General features: G+C 48.5%; 1 protein-coding gene across 2 annotated transcripts; it reads right to left on the bottom strand.

Moving 5' to 3' along the window:
• Positions 1–22,748, bottom strand: LOC139227754 (insulin-like growth factor 1). Of its 2 annotated transcripts, none has more exons than XM_070858751.1 (4): positions 22,662–22,748; positions 17,762–17,909; positions 4,485–4,651; positions 1–2,182 (listed from the first exon to the last, which is right to left on the bottom strand). In XM_070858751.1, the coding sequence occupies exons 1-4, from the start codon at positions 22,704–22,706 to the stop codon at positions 1,964–1,966; spliced, it is 579 nt and encodes a 192-aa protein (XP_070714852.1). In that variant the 5' UTR covers positions 22,707–22,748; the 3' UTR covers positions 1–1,963. The 2 variants fall into 2 exon arrangements, with proteins under 2 accessions (XP_070714852.1, XP_070714853.1); XM_070858752.1 differs by having other exon boundaries at positions 22,602–22,666.
• Positions 22,749–23,503: the final 755 nt, after the last annotated feature.

Below are 23,503 nucleotides of genomic sequence, written 5' to 3'. Positions count from 1 at the left end.
GTTGGGTGGGATGTGGGGGGCATGTAGGGGTGTGTGGGGGGGTCTGGAGGGGTGTGTGTGGGGGGGGGGTTGTGTGGGGGATGTAGGATGGGGGGTGGGGTGGGATGTAGGGGGTCTGGGTGTGTGGGGGATGTGGGGCGTACAGGGACAGGGTGAGGGTGGGGGTCTGGGTGGTGTGGGGGGTGGGGGTCTGGGTGTGTGGGGGGGTGTGGGGGGTCTGGTGGGGGTGTGGGGATGGAGGCCTGGGTGTGTGGGGTGTGGGGCGTACAGGGACAGGGTGCGGGTGGAGGGTGTGGGGGGGGGGGGGGAATGGGGACGGGTGTCCCGGTGAGGGGGTGTTGTGCTATGGGAGGGTGAACACTGGGTGGGTGGGTGGGCCGGATGTATCTGAGTGATGTTCCCGCCGGCTCAGTCTCCGCCCGATTCCAGCAGCGCGCGATTGGCCCTGGAAACGATTGGTGTTGGCGATGGGAAAGGTCTAACGCAGTCCGTGTTAAATTCATCTCTCCGCCATGGTAACGCTGTTGTTAACCTTTACACAGTGAGGGTAACGCACGGACTTGCGCCGAGCTGTTTGCCAGGACCGCAATGGGACCGGAGCCCTGAGCCGGGTGCGGGGGAGGTAGATTTTGAGGGGTGTGTGCAGAGAGAGGCCGGGGGGGGCGGGGCGGTCTGGAGCTGGGATCCAGGCAGCGGAGCGGAAAGCGAAGCGCGGGCGGGAGTTTGGCGCAGGCGGGCGATATTGCGGGGGTGGGGGCGATGGCCGCGGGTTGCGCACAGTCGGTGCCCGGGGAGTGAGGCTGTGTAGTGACAGTGGCTTTAGATGTGAGTGTGTTGAGCCTCCATCCCAGAACATCACCGAGCGATCAGGGACCAATGGAAATCACCCTTTTATCTTTTGCGAACTGAAAATGGAAAGATGGAGAGATGTTGCGGGTTATAGAGCGCATCATCCGCCAGGATTACTGAACAATGCTTGTAACATAACATATTCATGCTTTATGGTAATGTCACGCTGTAACCTAGTGTAATACTGGAGTGTAAGGCTGGTTCATGGGACTGGAGACATTACAATGGGATACATACAGTAGGCCTGGAGTACATGTGCAGCAAGTTGGACAGCAGATCCAGGGCCATCCGCACCACTCGCCCACATCAACCAGCGGCTCTGAGCTTGCACAGCTCCCGCCGTTAAATAAGGTGCACCTTTAGTCTGTGTGGGACTGTCCAAGGGCCACTTCCACCCATTTCATTTTGCTTCCGACTTTACCGAGTGACACGGCTGGTGCAGGTCGCCCGCTGTGAATGTGCTCACCCCGCAGTGTGGGCTCACCATTCTGTCTCTGAACTGCGGCCTGCCCCAGAGCTCCCAAACAGTGTGCTATTCCCCCCTCCCTCCCCGTTCCCAGTCTCTCTTCATTCAGCAACTCATCCACTGTCTCTACTCAACCCTCCAGTTGCACAGATGCAGGCTGTGGCGGTTGTCCCTTGCTGGCCTTCTCCGGTTCTCCCCAGTTGGTCCGGTTCCCGATCTGTCCCGGACACTCGGTTCTCGTGTGTTGTGCTGCAGGAAGCTCTGTGTGCCTCGGGTTTCCGATCGCTTTTTGTCCCAATTTCTTTATGTTCTTTGAAACAAGGAGCCCATCTCAAAATAGCTATCAGTCAGAGGGCCGAGGGGAATTCGAGCCGGGATCTTTAAACTCTCCGTTGGACTGTAGAATTTGCGAGTTTCTGGTTGTGAAGTCAGGCATCCAGGTGGGACGAGGTAAGGGGAATGTGAGGGGTGGGGGGAACAGGACAGGTCAGACCAGCGTGAGCAAAATGTGTCATTGAAAGAAGAGGTCTTGGTTCATTCCAACTCCACCCTCCGTTCCAAGTTCCAACACTAGTTGAATTCACAGTAACATTGACGAGGAAAGGGCAGTAGCAACGAGTGCATCCCGTCTTCTGTCCTTCCTTTGTACTATCGGAAGTTTGTTCTCTGAAGTTCTGGAGCCTTGTTTGGAGACTTGCTCAGTAGTGCCATCAAAGGTGTTTGGCTCTGGGAGGGCCTGGGGTCCCGTGTCGGGTGCAGGCGTTCTGGCGTGCCAGCGCTCTCCGCCATCGCTTTGTACACCAGTAAGTTCGAAACCCACTTGGCGAACTTGGAGTTCTCTTTATATGGTTTCTCTAAAATTTCTTCCTGAAATGAAATGAGATAAGCATCACGCCTATTGTCAGAAGGTGGTTCCAAACGCAGAGTTGCCAAGCATGGGCTGAGAGGGAAACATAGAAACATAGAAAATAGGTGCAGGAGTAGGCCATTCGGCCCTTCGAGCCTGCACCACCATTCAATAAGATCATGGCTGATCATGCAACCTCAGTATCCCATTCCTGCTTTCTCTCCAAAGCCCTTGATCCCTTTAGCCATAAAGGTCACATCTAACTACCTTTTGAATATATCTAATGAACTGGACTCAACAACTTTCTGCGGCAGGGAATTCCACAGGTTCACGATTCTCTGAGTGAAGAAGTTTCTCCTTATCTCGGTCCAAAATGGCCTACCCCTTATCCTTCGACTGTGACCCCTGGTTCTGGATTTCCCCAACATCGGAAACATTCTTCCTGCCTCTAACCTGTCCAATCCCGTCAGAATTATATACGTTTCTATGAGATCCCCTCTCATCCTTCTAAACTCCAATGTATAAAGGCCCAGTCGATCCAGTCTTTCTTCATATGTCAGTCCAGCCATCCCTGGAATCAGTCTGGTGAACCTTCGCTGCATTCCCTCAATAGCAAGAATGGCCTTCCTCAGATTAGGAGACCAAAACTGCACGCAATATTCCAGGTGTGACCTCACCAAAGCCCTGTATAACTGCAGTAAGACCTTCCTGCATTGGTGGGGATGGATGGTCATGGTCCCACACCCTGGAGTCCCCAACCCTTCGCTAATTCTCTAAACTGACACAGTCCCTGAACAAGAACTGTGCCCGACCTTAATTGGTTGACCAGATTTACCAGATTTACCAGGATGTTGCTGGGATGGAGAGGATGTAACTGTCAGGGAAGTTTGAGCAGGCTAGGGCTCTTTTCTCTGGGAAAGGGGAAACTAAGAGTGGACCTGAGAGAGGTCTTTAACATGGAATGGTTACAGCCCATCGAGCCCATGCCGGCTCTCTGCAGGAGCACCTCAGCCAGTCCCACTCCCCGCCCATTCCCCGTAGCCCTGCAAGATGTTCAATAGGATGTATGTGGAGAAACTGTCTGCCCTTGTGGGCAAGTCCAGAACAAGAGGGCATCACTAACTAAATCAAATAAAACATTTAGGAGGAATTCTTTACACAGAGTGGTAGGTATGTGGAACTCACTGCTACATGGAGTGGTTGAAGCGATGATGCATTTACAGAGAAGTTTGATGGACAGAGAGGGGATGTGCTGGGCTGTAACACAGTCAGTGCCCAAAAGGCTCTCTCCGGCATCATTGGATGATGATTTAACTCGGGTTGCAATGTTGCTGTGAGTTTGGTGTCAGTATCAAGTGAAAGGTTTCACACTTGAACCTTGCAGCCTGTGAAAGTGCTGAGGATGTATCTATTGCTATACCATGGCAGGACCCCCAGACACACTGTCACTGACCACTGCATCTCCTGGCCATCAAATAACTTGCAGCTTTTACGTGTTCTTTGAACATTTACGTTTACTAGTTGGAGGTGGGGGTAAAGGCTGTTTGACTGACAGGCACGAATCATCCAATAGGCCAACAAAGGGCCTGCTCACTGGCCAGTGGGCATGGGGAGGCGGAGCCCCACGAGGGTGGATGTGTCTGGCGACCAAAGGCAGGAAACTGGGGACGGTGTAGCTGGAGACAGGATGTCCTGTGATAAAACCGCCAGGAATATTACACAGTATTTTACAGCACATAAGCTGGCGATTCGGTCCAACAGGTCAGTGCCGGGGTTTATGCTCCACACCCGGCCCACCCCTCTCCATCTCACCCCTATCACCATATCCTGCTATTCCTCTCTCCCTCGCGTATTTATCCAGCTTCCCCTTAAATGCATCTGTGCTGTTCGCCTTGAATGCATCGTGCCCAGGCTGGTTTCCCATCCACACAGAGCACTAACCCAACACCTACACATTCAATGGTTAGAGTGGGGAAGTGTTTAAAAAATACCCTCGGAGTCTAACAGATCTCACCCCCACCCACTCACCTCCACGCCCCACCCACCCATCCCCCATGTACTCCCACTCCCCACCCATCCCTCACCCATTTCCCCCTCACCCATCCCCCCGCACTCCCACTCCCCACCCATCCCCCACCCATTCCTACTCCCCACCCATCCCCCACCCACTCACTCCTCACCCACTCCCACTCCCCACCCATCCCCCACCCACTCACTCCCCACCTATCCCTCACCCACCCCCCACCTTTATGTAGAAGTGTAAAGCCCAGCACTGGGCTTCGCGGAGGGAGCTGTGAGTCTGTGCGAACGCTGGGTCCTCACCTGGGGTTTGAGGGTTGCTGACGATGGCACAGACCGCGATGTCCGCGGAGATGCACAGTACGATTCCAACAACTGCAGGTCACAGCTTCGAAAGCAGCATTCCTCCACGATTCCTTTTATCGGCTTCTTCATGTTGTACTTGTACTTTATGTACGAGTAACTTTTACCTGGAGAGTGTAGGTCACAGTTATTGCTGGCACAGTATAACAACACAGGCTTTCCTCATAAACCATACCCAAGCTTTCTGAGTCCTTCTGAGCCAATCCAGTCTCCTCAGCCAGACCCCAACATACTCAGTGCCATTATCGCCTGGGCCTATCGGTGTCAGAAAATTCTCAATCTGTCAGTCACAACTGTTCTTAGTGTCGGCCTCTTTGACCCTGCCCGCTCAGTACCCGCCCCCTGACCCTGCCCGCTCAGTGCCCACCCTCTGACCCTGCCCGCTCAGTGCCCATCCCTGACTCTGCCCGCTCAGTACCCGCCCCATGACCCTGCCCGCTCAGTGCCAGACCCTCTGACCCTGCCCATTCAGTACCCACCCCCTGACCCTGCCCGCTCAGTGCCAGGTGCCCTAACCCTGCCCGCTCAGTGCCAGACCCCCAACTCTGCCCGCTCAGTACCCGCCCCCTGACCCTGCCCGCTCAGTGCCCACCCCCTGACCCTGCCCGCTCAGTGCCCACCCCCTTGACCGTACCCGCTCAGTGCCCACCCCCCCTGACCCTGCCCGCTCAGTGCCCACCCCCTGACCCTGCCCGCTCAGTGCCCACCCCCTTGACCCTACCCGCTCAGTGCCACCCCCTGACCCTGCCCGCTCAGTGCCCACTCCCTGATCCTGCCTGCTCAGTGTCCACCCCCTGACCCTGCCCACTCAGTGCCCACCCCCTTGACCCTACCCGCTCAGTGCCCACCCCCTGACCCTGCCCGCTCAGTGCCCACCCCCTGACCCTGCCCGCTCAGTGCCCACCCCCTGATCCTGCCTGCTCAGTGCCCATCCCCTGACCCTGCCCGCTCAGTGCCCGCCCCCTGAACCTGCCTGCTCAGTGCCCACCCACCCCTGACCCTGCCCGCTCAGTGCCCACCCCCTGACCCAGCCTACTCAGTGCCCACCCCCTGACCCTGCCCGCTCAGTGCCCACCCCCTGACCCTGCCCGCTCAGTGCCCGCCCCCTGACCCTGCCTGCTCAGTGCCAGGACATTCTGTACCAGCCTGCCATGTCAATTCTTCCAGCACTAGTTGATGGCTAGACTGCCTGGTGCTAGATTCAAAGCACCGTTTTTCTGAGCTACGTAAAGAATGCGTAGATCCTTCACCCTGTGGAAAAGTCTTTGATTGGACAACAAAAACAACATTTATTTATATAGCGTCTTTAAAGTAGTAAACCATGCCACGGCACCTCACAGGAGTATTATAAGACAAAACAGATCAATTTGACGCTGAGCCGCATAAGAAGAAATGGCGGCAGATGGACCAAAAGCTTGGTCAAAACGGTAGGTGGACAACACATAAACGATAAGGGAATAAGGGCTTATGGGGAGCGGGCAGGGAAGTGGACCCAAGTCCATGATCGGATCAGCCATGATCTTATTGAATGGCGGAGCAGGCTCGAGGGACCGTATGGCCTACTCCTGCTTCTATTTCTTATGTTCTTGTAAACTTATATGACAAAGAAAAAGTAGCGGGCATGAAGGAAGTTTCTCAGAAATTCTCATGGTTAGCTTAAATAATTACGACATTTGTGTGGGTAGTTCTGATTTTAATATTTGGAAACTGGCATTAAAAACTGAGTTGTGGCGTGGGTACAAATTACAAACACTTCAGGTCGAGCAACTTTAAACAGACCCTATAGTAGCAGGAGTAGAAATATGTGTCTGATTTCATCACTTGAATGTTATTCTTTTGGGAAGCCAGTCTAACATAATTTCAAGCAGCTTTTGGCTGTATTTGAATTTTTAATTTAGCTGCACTGGGTTTTTGTAATTCACAAATGTTTTTAATTGGTTGAAATATTAATACTTGTATGACACAGTTAAGCTTTATGCTGGGTATGGAGTTGAAGGGATAATTTTATTCTGATCTGTCTGTCTCTGTCTGTGTGTGTGTGTCTCTCTCTCTCTCTGTCTGCCTTTCCCTCGCTCTGTCTCTCTGCCTTCTCTTCCTACATCCACCTACAGTTTTTCCCTTGGGGACTTGGTGGCCAGTTGCACTCTAACATATCTAAAACCTGGGTTTGAATGGAGTTAAAATTGATGGAAATACTCTTCTCAATTGGTTGAAAGCGTTTCACAACAAAATTCACAATTGCTGGTCCATAGCACGAACAACTGTTCCTAATTCAACACTAAATTAGGGCCCGAAGTCAGATGGTGCAAGGATGTCAGGCAGCGAGCAAAGTGTTTACACTGATGTGATTGGAGATGTTTTTTAGATTGGATATAAAGACATGTTGTTGGGCTAGAGGGAGCTGTATTCCACTGCTGTGTTTATCTAGTCTTCGTGTGGTTGATGCTGACCCTAGGTATCCAAAGGAGTTTTAATCCTAAGCATTGGCTTCCTTCACATTTGGGTACAGAACATTTTCTCAACTTGTTTTAACTGTGTTCTGTGTGAACATCTTAGTCTAGAGAAACACAAGTAGTCTTGAACGTGTGCACACTTTTTTCAGTTTTTTTGTGTGCAGAATGCATTTTAGTGTTCTGTAAAATGCGCTGTAATAATCTGGTTTGGGGCAATTCTAGACAGCTCTGCTCACTGACGTGGATCTTGCTCGAAAATTCAATAGTTCTGGACACCTCATACAATCCGGTATGCTTTTCCCTGCAAGGAGCGGTGAGCGGGAGGCTAGTTTGAACGTTATAACCACGGTGCTAAATTAATCCAAGCAGAATTCCTGGGTCAATAGGTACGGATGCTTTAGAGCGTAGGAGAAGGAAAATGCTTGAGTCCTAGCTGGGGGTATTGCAGAGAGAGGTAGCATTGTGTGGGCAAAATTCCACATTAATGGCACTAGATGGTTGGAGGGAGGAAATTCAGCATTAATGTAACTGGAGGATGGTTGTGTGGAAACTGAAAAACAACAGCTTGTACAGTAAAATGTTCCAAGGCGTTTCATTGAAGCAGCAGACAAAATGTGACACCGGGCCATACAGGATATATCAGGAAAGGTCTCCAAGCGCTTGGTGCAAAAGGTAGGTTTTTTGGAGGGTCTTAAAGGAGGAGAGAAAAACAGAGAGCTTCAGGGAAGGTATTCCAGAGCTTAAGGCCTCAGCAGTTGAAGGTATGACGGCAGTGGTGGAGCAATTGGCCAGAATTGGGGCAGCGCAGAGATGTCGGTGGGTTATGAGGCTGGAAGAAGTTGAAGAGATAGGGAGATGCATGGTCATGGAGAGATTTGAAAACTAAGATGAGAATTTTTTAAATGAGGCTCGACAATGTAGATCAGCAAACACAGGGATAATGAGTGAATGGGACTCGGTGCGAGTTAGGATATTGGCAGCAGAGATTTGGATGATCATAAGTTTATGAAGGGTGTAAGAAGGGAGATTGGCCGGGAGTTCACTGGAATAGTCAGTGCTAATGTCACTGTTGCATGAAGTGAGGAACCTCAGCAGTAATGTAACTGCAGGACTGAAATGAGGAAACTCAGCTCCAATGTGACTGATGGATTAGAATAAGGAAACTCAAAAATAATGATTTTATAGTAAAACGTCCCAAAGCTTCATTACCAATCAAAATTTGACATCAAGCCACAAAAGGATATGTTAGGCTATGTTGCCCACAGCTTCATCAAGGAGTTGGTTTGATGGAGCATCTTAAAGGAGGAGAGAGAATTAGATGGGAGGTGAGGTTAATGAAGGGAGTTCCAGAGGTTAGAGCCTACAACAACAACTTAGATTTATATAGCGCCTTTAACATTGTGAAACATCCCAAGGTGCTTCACAGTAGTAATATAAGGTAAAAATTTGACACCAAGCCACATAAGAAATTATGGTAGATGATCAAAAGCTTGCTCAAAGAGGTGGGTTTTCAGCAGTGACTTGGAGGAGGAAAGGGAGGTTGAGAGGCGGAGATGTTTAGGGAGGGAGTTCCAGAGCTTGGCAAAATAAGGCACGGCCACCGATGGTTGAGCGATCATAATCAGGGATGCTCAATGGAGCAGAATTTGCAGAGCGCAGACATCTCGGGGGGTTGTGGGCCTGGAGGAGATCACACAGATAGGGAGGGGCGAGGGCCATGGAGGGATTTGTAAACATGGATGGGAATTTTGAAATCGAGGCATTGCTTAACCGGTAGCCAATGTAGGTCAGCGAGCACAGGGGTGATGGGTGAGCGGGACTTGGTGCGAGTTAGAACACGGGCTGCCGAGTTTTGGATGATCTCAAGTTTACTTGGGGTAGAATGTGGGAGGCCGGCCAGGAGTGTGTTGGAATAGTCAAGTCTAGAGGTAACAAAGGCATGGATGAGGGTTTCAGCAGCGGATGAGCTGAGGCAGGGGCGGAGGCGGGCCATGTTACGGAGGTGGAAATAGGCGGTTTTAGTTATGCCGCGGATATGTGGCTGGAAGCTCATTTCAGGGTCAAATATGATGCCAAGTTTATGGAAAGTCTGGTTCAGTCTCAGACAGATGGTAGGGAGAGGGATGGAGTCAGTGGCTGGGGAACGCAGTTTGTGGCGGAGACTAAAGACAATGGCTTCGGTCTTCCCAATACTTAATTGGAGAAAATTTCTGCTCATCCAGTACTGGATGTCGGACAAGCAGTCTGACAATTCAGAGACCATGGAGGGGGCGAGAGAAGTGGTGGTGAGGTAGAGCTGGGTGTCATCAGCGTACATGTGGAAACTGATGCCGTGTTTTTGGATGATATCGTCAAGGGGCAGCATGTGGATGAGAAATAGGAGGGGCCAAGGATCGATCCTTGGGGGGCACCAGAAGTAAGAGAAGCCGTTGCAGGTGATCCTCTGGCTACAATTAGATGGATTCTTACTATTGAGGGAGTGCAGCGAAGGTTCACCAGACTGATTCCCGGGATGGCGGGACTGACCTATCAAGAAAGAAAGGATCAACTGAGCTTGTATTCACTGGAGTTCAGAAGAATGAGAGGGGACCTCATAGAAACGTTTAAAATTCTGGCGGGGTTAGACAGGTTAGATGCAGGAAGAATGTTCCCAATGTTGGGGAAGTCCAGAACCAGGGGACACAGTCTAAGGATAAGGGGTAAGCCATTTAGGACCGAGATGAGGAGAAACTTCTTCACCCAGAGAGTGGTGAACCTGTGGAATTCTCTACCACAGAAAGTTATTGAGGCCAATTCACTAAATATATTCAAAAAGGAGTTAGATGAAGTCCTTACTACTAGGGGGATCAAGGGGTATGGCGAGAAAGCAGGAATGGGGTACTAAAGTTGCATGTTCAGCCATGAACTCATTGAATGGCGGTGCAGGCTAGAAGGGCCGAATGGCCTACTCCTGCACCTAGTTTCTATGTTTCTATGTTTCTATGGATAAGAATGGAACCAGGCGAGTGCAGTCCCACCCAGCTGGACAATGGTGGAGAGGCGCTGGAGGAGGATGGAGTGGTCAACCGTGTCAAAGGCTGCAGACAAGTCAAGAAGGATGAGGAGGGATAGTTTACCTTTGTCACAGTCGCAAAGAATGTTATTTGTGACTTTGATGAGAGGTGTTTCGGTACTGTGGCAGGGGCGGAAACTGGATTGGAGGGATTCAAATATGGAATTGCGGGAAAGATGGGCACGGATTTGGAAGGCGACAACACGTTCAAGGACTTTGGAGAGGAAAGGGAGGTTGGAGATGGGACGGTAGTTTGCAAGGACGGAGGGGTCGAGGGTTGGTTTTTTGAGGAGGGGTGATGACGGCAGATTTGAGGGAGAGGGGGACAGTACCTGAGGAGAGAACCATTAACAATGTCGGCTAACATGAGAGCCAGAAAAGGAAGTTGGGTGGTCAGCAGTTTAGTGGGAATAGGGTCAAAGGAGCAGGAAGTGGGTCTCATGGACAAGATGAGCTCGGAGAGGGGAGATCGGAGAGAAACTGGAGCGAGATGCGAGTTCAGGGCTATGGCAGAGGGGAGTCTCAGAGGGAGTTTGACCCGGTGGGCGAGGGGAAGGAAGGGAAGAGGCAGAGGCAGCTGATCGGATGGTCTCAATCTTAGAGACACAGAAGTCCATGAACTCCTCACACTTATTGTCGGAGGTGAGTGTGGTGGAGACAGGGGAGATGGGGTTAAGGAAATGGTTAGCAGTAGAGAATAGTAGCTGGGGTATATCTTTGTATTCCAGAATTATCCTGGAATGGTGAGCAGTTTTGGCAGCCAAGAGTAGAATCCTAGGTAGCTGAAGGAACAGCCATCATAGTCGGGAATGTACAAGAGGCCAGAATCGCAGGAACACAAAGATCTTTCTTGGTTGTAGGGCTGGAGAAGGTTACAGAGATAGGAAGGGTGAGGCCATGGACAGATTTGAAAACAAGGATGAAAATGTTAAAATCAAAGTGTTATCAGATCAGAAGCTGAGCGATAATCTAACTGAAGGATTGGGAGAGGAAATTCAGCACTGATGGAAAGAAGTGTGGTACTGAGCAGTAATGTAACTGGAGGATTGGACAGAGTTAATTCAGCTCTAATGAGGCATTGGAGTGAGGAAGCTCAACTTCAACCACAACAACTACAGCATCAACAACGTATGTGGTAAAATGTCCCAAGGGACTTCACAGGATCATTTTAAAACAACATTTGACACCGATCCACATAAGAGTATACTTGAAGGCTCATCAGCGGCTTGGTCAAATGGGTAGGTTTCACAGAGCCTCTTAAAGGTGGAGGGAGAGGCGGAGAGGTTTAGGGAGGCTATTCCAAAGCTTAGGGCCCAGGCAGCTGAAGGCACAGCCATCGATGATGGAGAGATGAGCATTGGGAATGCGCAAGAGGCCGGATATCTCGGGGGTTGAGGGGCTGGAGCAGATTACAGAGATAGGGAGGGACGAGGCCTTGGAAGGATTTGAAAACTAAGATGAGAATATTAAAATTGAGGCGTGACAGGACTGGTAGCCAATGTAGGTCAGCAAGCAGAGGGGTGATGGGTGAATAGGACTCGGAGCGAGTTAGGATGTTGGCAGCAGGGATTTGATAAGATTACAAAGCGTACAACGGAGGCCAACCAGGAGAATATTGGAATAGTCAGTGCTAATGTCACTCATGGATGAAGTGAGGAAACTCAGCTCCAATCTAGCTGGAGGACTGGACAGAGGAAACTCAGGACTAATCCGGCTGTTGGACTACAGTGAGGAAATTCAGCATGTAATTGGAGGGTGAGTGAGGACCCTCAGTACTAATGTAACTGGAGGGTGAATGAGGACCCCTCAGTACTAATGTAACTGGAGGGGGGTGAGGACCCTCAGTATTAATGTAACTGGAGGGGGGTGAGGACCCTCAGTACTAATGTAACTGGAGGGGGGTGAGGACCCTCAGTACTAATGTAACTGGAGGGTGAGTGTGGACCCTCAGTACTAATGTAACTGGAGGGTGAGTGAGGACCCTCAGTACTAATGTAACTGGAGGGGGGTTAGGACCCTCAGTACTAATGTAACTGGAGGGGGGTGAGGACATTTAGTAATAATGTGATTGATGGATGGAAGTGAAGGAACTCAGCACTATTACATTGGGGAGATCGAGTGTAGATTGGGTGGCCACTTTACGGAACACCTCGTTCAGTCCGCAAACGTGACCCCGAGCTTCCGGTCGCCTGTCACTATAATTCTCCACTCCACTCCCACTCTGACCTCTCCGACTTCGGCCTCTTACGCTGTTCCAATAAAGCTCAACGCAAGCTCGAGGAACAGCACCTCATCTTTCGATTAGGCACTTTATAGCCTTCCGTACTCAATCTATAGAAATTTACAGCACAGGAGGCCATTCGGCCCATTGTGTCCGCATCGACTGACAGAGAGCTATCCATCTTAATCCCACTTTCCAGCTCTCAGTCCGTAGCCCGACAGGTTACGGCACTTCAGGTGCACATCCAAGTACTTTTTTAAAGTGGTGAGAGTTTCTGCCTCTACCACCCTTTCAAGTAGTGATTTCCAGACCCCCACCACCCTCTGGGTGAAAAATGTTTCCTCAAATCCCCTCTAAACCTCCTACCACTTACTTTAAATCTATGCCCCCTAGTTATTGACCCCTCTGCGAAGGTATTGGTTCCTGCCTATCCACTTTATCCAGATCCCTCATAATTTTATACACCTTAATAAGATCTCCTCTCAGCCTCCTCTGTTCCAAAGAAAACAAACCCAGCCTATCCAATCTTCCCTCATAGCTAAAATTCTCCAGTCCAGGCAACATCCTCGTAAATCTCCTCTGTACCAAGTTCAAGCATAACCTCCCTGCTCTTATATTCTGTGCCTCGGCTAATAAAGGCAGGTATCCTGTTTGCCTTCTTAACCAGCTTATCTACCTGCTCTGCTACCTTCAGGGATCTGTGGACCTGCACTCCAAGGTCCTTTTGTTCCTCTTTATTTCTCAGTGTCCTACCATTTAATGTGTATTCCCTTGCCTTGTTAGCCCTCCCCAAATGATTTACCTCACACTTCTCTGGATTGAATTCCATTTGTCACTGTTCTTTCTATCTGATCAGTTCATTGATATCTTCCTGCAGTCCGCAGCTTTCTTCTTCATTATCAATCACACAGTTGATTTTAGTATCATCTGCAAAATTTTTAATCATACCCCTACATTCAAGTCCAAATCATTGATATACACCACAAAAAGCAAGGGACCCAGTACTGAGCCCTACGGAATCCCAATGAAAACATCCTTCCAGTCACAAAAACATCCATCAACCATTTCCCTTTGCTTCCTGCCTCTGAGCCAATTTTGGATCCAACTTGCCACTTTGCCCTGGTTCCCATGGGTTTTAACGTTCGTGACCAATCTGCCATGTGGGACCTTATCAAAAGCCTTGCTAAAATCCATATACACTACATCCATCATACTATCCTCATCGATTCTCCTTGTTACCTCCTCGAAATAGTCAATCAGGTTAGTCAGACACAACTTTTGCTTAATAAATCGATGCGGATTGTCCTTGATTAATCCATGTCTTTCTAAATTACTCAGTCTATCCCTTTATCCCTTTTTAAACAATGGTACAACATTAGCAGTCTTCTGACATCACGCCTGTAGCCAGAGAGGATTGGAAAATGATGGTCAGAGCCTCTGCTATTTCCTCTTTTGCTTCTCTTGTCAGCCTGGGATACATTTCATCCGGGTCTGGGGATTTATCCACGTTCAAAGCTGCTAAACCCCTTAATACTTCCTCTCTCACTCTGTTTATTTCATCTAATATTTCACACTCCTCCTCCCTGATTGCAATGTCTGCATCAACCCTCTCTTTTTTGTGAAAACAGATGCAAAGTATTCATCAAGAACCATGCCCACGTCTTCCGCCTCCACACACAGATTACCTTTATGGTCCCTAATAAGGCCCACTCTTTCTTTAGTTATCCTCTTGCTCTTAATGTATTTATAAAACATCTTTGGATTTTCCTTGATTTTATTTGCCAATATTTTATCATGCCCTCTCTTTGCTTTCCTAATTTACTTTTTAATTGCACCCCTGCACTTTCTATACTCTCGGCTTTCTGCAGTATTGAGCCCTCGGTATCTGTCATAAGCCTTCCTTTTTTTCTTTATCCTACCCTGTATGCCCCTTGACATCCAGGGGGCTCTAGATTTGTTAGTCCCACCCTTTTTCTTTAAGGGAACATACTTGCTCTGAACCCTCACTATCTCCTCTTTAATGCCTCCCACTGCTCTGACACTGATTTACCTTCAGTAGCTGTTTCCAGTCTACTATGACCAAATCAGCTGAGCAAAATTGGCTTTTCCCCAATTGAGAACTTTTATTCTTGGTCTATCTTTGTCCTTTTCCATAACTAGCCTAAATCTAACTGAATTATGATCACTAGCACCTAAATGCTCGCCCACTGATACCCCTTCCACCTGGTCAGCTTCATTCCTTAAAACTAAGTCTAGAACCGCCCCCTCCTGTGTTGGGCTTGCTACATACTCACTAAAAAAGTTCTCCTGAATGCATTTTAAGAATTTTGCTCCCCATCTACCTTTCACACTAATTCTATCCCAGTTAATATTAGGCTAGTTGAAATCCACTACTATTACTGCCCTATAGTTTTTGCACTTCTCAGAAATGTACTTACATATTTGCTCTTCTATCTCCCTCAGACTGTTTGGGGGTCTATAGTACACTCCCAGCAATATGATCGCCCCTTTTTTGTTCTTCCGTTCAATCCATATAGCCTCATTTAATGATATCATCCCTCCTCACAGCTGTAATTGTTTCTTTAATTAATACTGCGACTCCCCCCCTCCTTTTCTGACCCCCTCTATATCCCGTCTGAAAACCCTGCAACCAAGAATGTTGAGCTGCCATTCCTGCCCTTCTTTCGGCCATGTCTCAGGAATAGCTCTAATATCGTGCTCCCACATGTTTACAGGAAGTCCCAATGATGAGTTGCTGAGTAATTTCACTTCTTTGTCTGTCACTTCACATGGCTTCTTACCCAGCAGTGGCTTATCCGCTTGTTGGGCTTTGGATTGATGTGTACCCTATCTACCCAACTCAAGGAATGCTTCACATGATCTGTGCACACGCTGAGTTTAATTAGACACAAGAAGAGGTCCTGTTTAGTTTCATTCTGGCTCTGAGCCCAACATCTGCTATAAACATTCTATCCACTCCCATGCTGAAGTGCAGCTCCATGCGCAGGCTGCACAGTGTAACGTATGCTACAGGCTCTGACACTTGAAACCACACTGTAACTCCAGTGTGCCTGTGATTCCAGTGAAATAAAAGGCTGTGGATCTGAACATATGGTTCTTTGTCAGAAGCTGGCCAAATTTCAGCTTGTGGGTTGAGAACTTACTGAGAACAGAACCAACCCTTCCCATAACCCAATCATATTCATTGAGACCCACAACACAAATCTTATACTTAGGTTCCTCGCAGTTAGGTCAGATCCAACTCTCAGAACAGGCTCCAGGACCCAACCAACTATAGGACCTGGAAATATTGCAAGCAGATCAGCACACATCACACGAGGTGTGATCCTCCATTACAACATTAGGCCCTCTGTTGAAGGAACCCATCTGAAACAGTCCCTCTGGATGAGGATTTATTACCCAGGCCAATCTTCCAAGTGATTGTGTGTACAATGGGACAGCTTGCTAAACCAACTCACCAAGCACTGAAAGTCACCCACAGAGTGTGTGACTGGACTGACACGGAGGCCAGAATGGATAAGGGCTGGCAAGTTCATTTCCCTGGTAGACATTAGTGAACCAGTTGGGTTTTTATCACCATGGTGACGATCATTGGCGTGGTGCCTCATAGGAACAGGAGGAGGCCATTCAGCCCCTCGAGCATGTTCCACCATTCAATGAGATCACGGCTGATCAGCTGGCGTTGGTTGGATTTAAACTCATGGGAGGAGCGTAATTGTGAACTTTGGTGGGAGAGGGACACTGGCAGTGGGACGGCCGCCCATTGCACACCAGTGACTGGCTGGTGTGCAGAACTGGATCCAATCTGTGCCTGACAGTTTCTTGCCAACACCAACAGTTGGAAACCATGACCTCCGGGACCCCGTGACCTCCAAGATCCCGTGACCTCTAGGACCCCAGTTCAAAACCACAATCACTACACTTTGGGATTACAGATTTCAGATTTCCACGTTGATTATTTTGATGCCAGCTGACTTGAGCTGATCTGGAGTTTTGAGCCAGGAACAGTATAGCAGCACGGGCTGACCAGGGTGTAGTTTAAACTAGCCCAAGTTTGCTATGACTATAGACTAGGGAGAGGTGAATCCTTCCAAGGTATAAAGTGCCAGCCGTGGCTCCATGGGTAGCACTCACACCTCTGGGTTAAAAGGTCGTGGCTTCTGGGGGTACTAGTGCATGAAACACAAAAGGATAGTAAGCAGGTACAGCAAGTGATCGGGAAGGCCAATGGTATCTTGGCCTTTATTGCAAAGGGGATGGAGTATAAAAGCAGGGAAGTCTTGCTACAGTTGTACAGGATATTGGTGAGGCCACATCTGGAATACTGTGTACAGTTTTGGTTTCCATATTTACGAAAGGATATACTTGCTTTGGAGGCAGTTCAGAGAAGGTTCACTAGGTTGACTCCGGGGATGAGGGGGTTGATTTATGAGGAAAGATTGAGGAGGTTGGGCCTCTACTCATTGGAATTCAGAAGAATGAGAGGTGATCTTATCGAAACGTATAGATTATGAGGGGGCTTAACAAGATGGATGCAGAGAGGGTGTTTCCACTGATGGGGGAGACTAGAACTAGGGGGCATGGTCTTAGAATAAAGGGCCGCCCATTTAAAACTGAGATGAGGAGGAATGTTGTAAATCGGTGGAATTGCTGCCTCAGAGAGCTGTGGAAGCCGGGACATTGAATAAATTTAAGACGGAGATAGACAGTTTCATAACTGATAAGGGGTTATGGGGAGCGGGCAGGGAAGTGGACCCGAGTCCATGATCGGATCAGCCATAATCATATTAAATGACGGAGCAGGCTCGAGGGGCCGTATGGCCTACTCCTGCTCCTATTTCTTATGTTCTTATGTTCAAGTCCCACTGCAGAGACTGGTGCACAAAATCTAGGCTGACCCTCCAGTGCAGTGCTGAGGGAGCATCTTTCAGATGAAACATTAAGCTGAGGCCCTGTCTGCTCTCTCAGGTGGATGTAAACGATACTAAGGCACTATTGGAAGAAGAGCAGGGGAGTTAACCCCGGTGTGCTGGCCAATATTTATCCCTCAACCAACTTGACAAGAACAGATTATCTGGTCGTTATCACATTGCTGTTTGTGGGAGCCACTTTTCCTACATTACAACACTTCAAAAGTACTACATTGGCTGCAAAGTGTTTTGGGACATCCTGGGGTCATGAAAGGTGGGATATAAATAAGCTCGGTGAGGATAAACTCAGGGTTGGGATCAATTCGATGCAAATGAGGTTGGCAGCTGACTCTGACTTTACCAGTGGTCCCACAGAGGCACAGATGTCACGGAGCAAGTCGCAATTCAGCAGCCACATCAATAACCCGCAAAGTGAAAAGATATTTTCTATAACGTTCTCCAGTAGCCTGTAGAACTGTACACGTCAAATTAAATGGATGTAAGGCAGGGTTTAAATGGAAGCCACATGTTTAAATTAAGAGGTGTTAACCAGAACTTACTGAAATAAAAACCCCGATCACCACATACGAACTGTAGTGTATCGACCAGCTCGGAACCACAGAGAGTCTCACCAACCACGGCCCACTGGGGCAGGGCAACAAGGCAGAGCAGAGGGTACAACATCCAGAAGTGGTTCAGTGCGTGGACCTGTACGGATTGAAAGCAAAGCACAGTGTCAGACTCACCGCGGGTTCTTCGGGTTCAGGCCCACCATTGGCGTAGGGTTATCCGGGTTGGCAAACGGACCAAGGGGTCTAAACCAGGGAGGACTCCAAGCTGCAACATCAGCCCGTTTCTGAGGCAGCTACACACGAGTTTAGTTGTTGCAATTATGCTCAGAGCCCTCCCTGCACACATCCCCACGCCCCCTCCATCGATGACCCAGAAATCAGCCCGAGTTCATGTCCCGGATCATCACCCAGTGGGGACTCCAGGTAATGGTTGGATCAGCATGATCTTCACCAGTAAATCAGTTGCTGACACTCAGGCGTAAAAGTTCGTGAAGACCTATTGTCGAGCAACTAATGGTGGAGGGGGTTACTGTACGCAGACTGTACACAGACTGCATACAGACTGTTAGACTCTACACAGACTGTATGCAGACTGTACGTAGAATGTACGCAGACTGTACACAAACTGTACACAGATTGCGAGATTGTACACAGACTGTACACAGACTGAGACGGTGCGCAGACTGTACACAGACTGTACACAGACTGCGAGACTGTACACAGACTGTATGCAGATTGTACACAGACTGTGAGACTGTACACAGACTGTATGCAGACTGTGAGTTTGTACACAGACTGAGACTGTACGCAGACTGTGAGACTGTACATGGACTGTATGCAGACTGTGAGTTTGTACACAGACTGAGACTGTACACAGACTGTACATACACTGTACACACACTGTACACACACTGTACACACACTGTACACAGACTGTACACAGACTGTATGCAGACTGTGAGACTGTACGCAGACTATACGCAGAATGTATGCAGACTGTGCACAGACTGTGAGACTTTACGCAGACTGTATACAGGCTGTATGCAGACTGTACGCAGACTGTGCGCAGACTGTGAGACTTTACGCAGACTGTACACAGACTGTACGCAGACTGTACACAGACTGTAGGCTCCCGCGGTTTGGACAATGGTCCATGTTGTCCAAGGGTAGATATCGACAACGAGGTCCAACACCGTCTCCAGTGCACCAGCGAAGCCTTCAGTCGCCTGAGGAAGAGAGTATTTGAAGACCAGGCCCTCAAATCCTGCACAGAGCTCATGGTGTACAGGGCTGTAGTGATACCCACCCTCCTGTATGGCTCAGAGACATGGACCACGTACAGTAGACATCTTAAAGCGCTGGAGAAGTACCACCAGCGCTGCCTCCGCAAGATCCTACAAATCCCCTGGGAGGACAGATGCACCAATGTCAGTGTCCTTGATCAGGCCAACCTCCCCAGCATCGAAGCACTGACCACACTTGACCAGCTCCGCTGGGCAGGCTACATCATTCGCATGCCTGACACAAGACTCCCAAAGCAAGCGCTCTACTCGTAACTCCTACATGGCAAGCGAGCCAAAAGTGGGCAGAGGAAACATTTCAAGGACACCCTCAAAGCTTCCCTGATAAAATGCAATATCCCCACCAACACCTGGGAGTTCCTGGCCAAAGACCACCCTATGCAGACTGTATGCAGAATGTACACGTACAGCCTGCGTACAGTCTGTGCAAGTCTGTGTAGAGTCTCACAGTCTGTGTACAGTCTGTGTACAGACCGCCCTAAATGGAGAAAGAGCATCCGGGAGGGCGCTGAGCACCTCGAGTCTCATCACCGAGAGCATATAGAAACCAAACGCAGGCAGCGGAAGGAGCATGTGGCAAACCAGACTCCCCACCCACCCTTGATCAGCCATGATCATATTGAATGGCGGTGCAGGCTCGAAGGGCCGAATGGCCTACTCCTGCACCTATTTTCTATGTTTCGATATTTCTATGTTTCCTTCAACCACTGTCTGTCCCATCTGTGACAGAGACTATAATTCCCGTATTGTACGATTTAGTCACCTGAGAACTCACTTTTAGAGTGGAAGCAAGTCTTCCTCGATTCCGAGGGACTGCCGATGATGATGACACAGACTGTATGCAGATATAAGAACATAAGAAATAGGAGCAGGAGTAGGCCATATGGCTCCGCCATTCAATAAGATCATGGCTGATCTGATCATGGACTCAGCTCCACTCCCTGCCCACTCCCCATAACCTTTTACTCCCTTATCGCTCAAAAATCTGTCTATCTCCACCTTAAATATATTCAAAGATGCAGCCTCCACAGCTCTCTGGGGCAGAGAATTCCACAGATTTACAACCCTCTGAGAGAAAAAATTCCTCCTCGTCTCAGTTTTAAGTGGGCGGCCCCTTATTCTCTGTCCCCTAGTTTTAGTTTCCCCTATGAGTGGAAATGTTCTCTCTGCATCCACCTGTCGAGCCCCCTCATTATCTTATATGTTTCAATACGATCACCTCTCATTCTTCTGAACTCCAATGTGTATCGACCCAACCTACTCAGCCCCCTCATCTCCGGAATCAACCTGGTGAACCCGCTCTGAACACCCTCCAATGCAAGTATATCCTTCCTTAAATACGGAGACCAACACTGTATGCAGTACCCAGGTGTGGCCTCACCAATACCCTGTACAGTTGTAACAGGACTTCTCTGCTTTTATACTCTATCCCCCTTGCAATAAATATTCCATTTGCCTTCCTGATTACTTGCTGTACCTGCATACTAACTTTTTGTGTTTCATGTACAAGGACCCCCAGGTCTCTCTGTACTGCAGCATTTCTCCATTTAAATTATAATTTCCTTTTCTATTTTTTCTGTCCACAGATTGTACACAGACTGTACGCAGACTGTGAGACTGTACACATATTGTATGCAGACTGTCCGCAGATTGCACACAGATTACACACAGACTGTACACAGGCTGTACAAAAACTGTGAGACTGTACGCAGACTGTACACAGACTGCGAGACCGTACGCAGCCTGTCTGCAGATTGTACGCAGACTGTGCACAGACTGACACTGTACACAGACTGAGACTATACACAGACCATACACAGACTGCACGCAGACTTTACATAGCCTGTGAGACTGTCTGCATACTGTACACAGACTGTATGCAGACTACGCAGACTGTGAGAATGTACACAGACTGAATGCAGACTGTGAAACTGTACACACAGTGTACACAGACTGTACACAGGCTGTACACAAACTGTACAGAGATGTGAGACTGTGCACATACTGTACACAGGCTGTACACAGATGTGAGACTGTACACAGACTGAGACTGTACACAGGCTGTACACAGATTTGAGACTGTACACAAACTGCATGCAGGCTGTATGCAGGCTATATACAGGCTGTACACAGACTGTACACAGACTGTGAGAATATACACAGACTGTACACAGACTGTGAGAATGTACACAGATGTGAGAATGTACACAGACTGTACACAGACTGAGACTGTACACAGACTGTATGCAGACTGTATGCAGACTGAGACTGTACGCAGACTGTATGCAGACTGTACACAGACTGTGAGACTGACCACGCAGACTGTATGCAGACTGTACACAGATTGTGAGACTGTACACAGACTGTGCACAGACTTTATGCATACTGTACACAGACTGTACGCAGACTATGAGATTGTACACAGACTGTATGCAAACTGAGACTGTACACAGACTTTATGCATACTGTACACAGACTGTACACAGACCGTACGCAAACTATACACGGATCTACCCCTTTGCCCCGAGGGGCCTCCTCCAGATAAATGTTCTGATTTTGCCTTATACACTGAACGCACTTCACTCTATCACCATGAATGTTCTTTGACTTTATCAGTATTTTTAGGATTTGCTTTAGTCATTAGCCTTTGATAAATCTTGCAAAACATCGCAGTTTCAGAAAGCTTCCTCACCCAATGGTTTATGAACTGCCTGCCAAACCAGCTGTAAATATTTCTCTTGCCACTAGAAGGAGAGTTAGCTATCAGACATTTAACCAACGATACACAACTGTCATTGCAGAGCAGTTTGTGTCAGGGTTGTTCAGTGGATGGCGGAAACTCTCTCTCCTCTGATCACTCCCACTCTCTTTGCCAACATTCATTACTCTACAGCTATGCTTTCCACTTCATATGATATTAGGTAAACCCTGTGTGACTGAGGTTGAAAGACAATTCTTAACATTTTCAATATTTCTCTGTTTCTGTTTCTGTTCCTGTCTGTATTTTTCTCTGTCTCCCATTGCCTAGTTCTCTGTCTCTCCTTCGCTCTCTCTGTCTCTTTCTCTGTCTCTCTCTCTTTCCAGATCTGTCTCTCTCTGGTGTTCCGTCCTGATCTGACTTCCCGCCTTTTCCCTTTTCCTCTTGCCTTTTTCTCTCTCTCTCTCTTCCACTGTGTTTCTCCTCTTTCCTGTCACCTTGCATTCTTTCTCTCTCTTGCTTGGTCCTCCTCTCTTTCCTTCCCTTTAGCCGCCACCCCCCCCCCCCCCCCCCCCACTCCCCAACCCCACCACCACCTCATTAGCTTTTTAAAGTTATTTTCTACAATTGATTTTTATGTCCGGCATGGGCTGAACTTCAGAACTGACACACTGACAGAAAGAGCTGGAGTTTCTGGTCAGACACCCCGTTGCTTCAAGGCAAATGCTTATTTCAAAAAATAGCAGACAAGAAAAAACATAAAACCTCCCAAAAGTAAATCGTGGCTTTCAACCCAAACCACAAGCTTTATCAAAAGTACACTCATTACCATGAGTTGGCTCTAAACATCATGCACAAAGTTGAGAGCACGCTACACAAAGAGGGTCACCTTTTGTGCACAACTGCAGCAGATGGAGCTGTGTGTAGGGTTCATGGTGGAGTTCGCAGCCTGATCCTCCTCCCACAGCAATCCTTGCTTTCCTGCTAATGATGTGGTGGGAGCTGAACTCCCTGGTTCTTATAGCAGAAGGGGAAGGACCTTTGCTCAGATGCTCCCGCCCACCCGAGGCCACGACGTACTTATCAAAGTTTAATTTAAGCAAAGCAAAACACAGTGGTTTTGCTTGCATTCCTCTCTTAGATTAACACAATCTGCACTTCGGCTAGCCTTCAGTTCTTCAATCTTGTTATCAACGTAGCATATTAAAAAATGTTAGGCAGCTCTACTTCTTGGCAGATGTTTTCATCCCACGAGACACTTTGTGGATTCAGTTCTATGCACTTTCTGCTGAGTGTTCCCTGCCAAGTCACCATTCTATATGCTGGGTGTGTAATATAGCCTTACTCCCAGTGCCCGACCTCTCCATTGATTCATGTTCAGATCATGCATCTCAGCAGCTCATTGGATAATGGGCTGGGATTGGGTAATGTACTGGGTAATGTACCGGGCAATGTACTGGGTAATGTACTGGGTAATGTACCTGGTAATGTACTGGGTAATGTACTGGGTAATGTACTGGGTAATGTACCGCGTAATGTACTGAATAATGTACTGGGTAATGTACCGGGTAATGTACTGGGTAATGTACTGGGTAATGTACCGGGTAATGTACCAGGTAATGTACTGCGTAATGTACTGGGTAATGTACTGGGTAATGTACCGAGTAATGTACCGGGTAATGTACTGGGTAATGTACCGGGTAATGTACTGGGTAATGTACCGCGTAATGT

Source organism: Pristiophorus japonicus, chromosome 17 (assembly GCF_044704955.1).
Source record: "Pristiophorus japonicus isolate sPriJap1 chromosome 17, sPriJap1.hap1, whole genome shotgun sequence".
Lineage (NCBI taxonomy): Eukaryota > Metazoa > Chordata > Chondrichthyes > Pristiophoridae > Pristiophorus > Pristiophorus japonicus.
The sequence above is the reverse complement of the archived record's forward strand: the minus strand, read 5'-3'. Positions and strand labels throughout refer to the sequence as shown.

Excerpts from the sequence above, each read along its gene's own strand:
- LOC139227754 (XM_070858751.1), bottom strand. The coding sequence starts at position 22,706 with ATGAACCCTACACACAGCTCCATCTGCTGCAGTTGTGCACAAAAG. Across the intron at positions 17,910-22,661 it reads GCTGCAGTTGTGCACAAAAG|GTCCACGCACTGAACCACTT; the intron begins GTGACCCTCTTT and ends CAATCCGTACAG. Across the intron at positions 4,652-17,761 it reads TGATCGGGGTTTTTATTTCA|GTAAAAGTTACTCGTACATA; the intron begins GTAAGTTCTGGT and ends TACACTCTCCAG.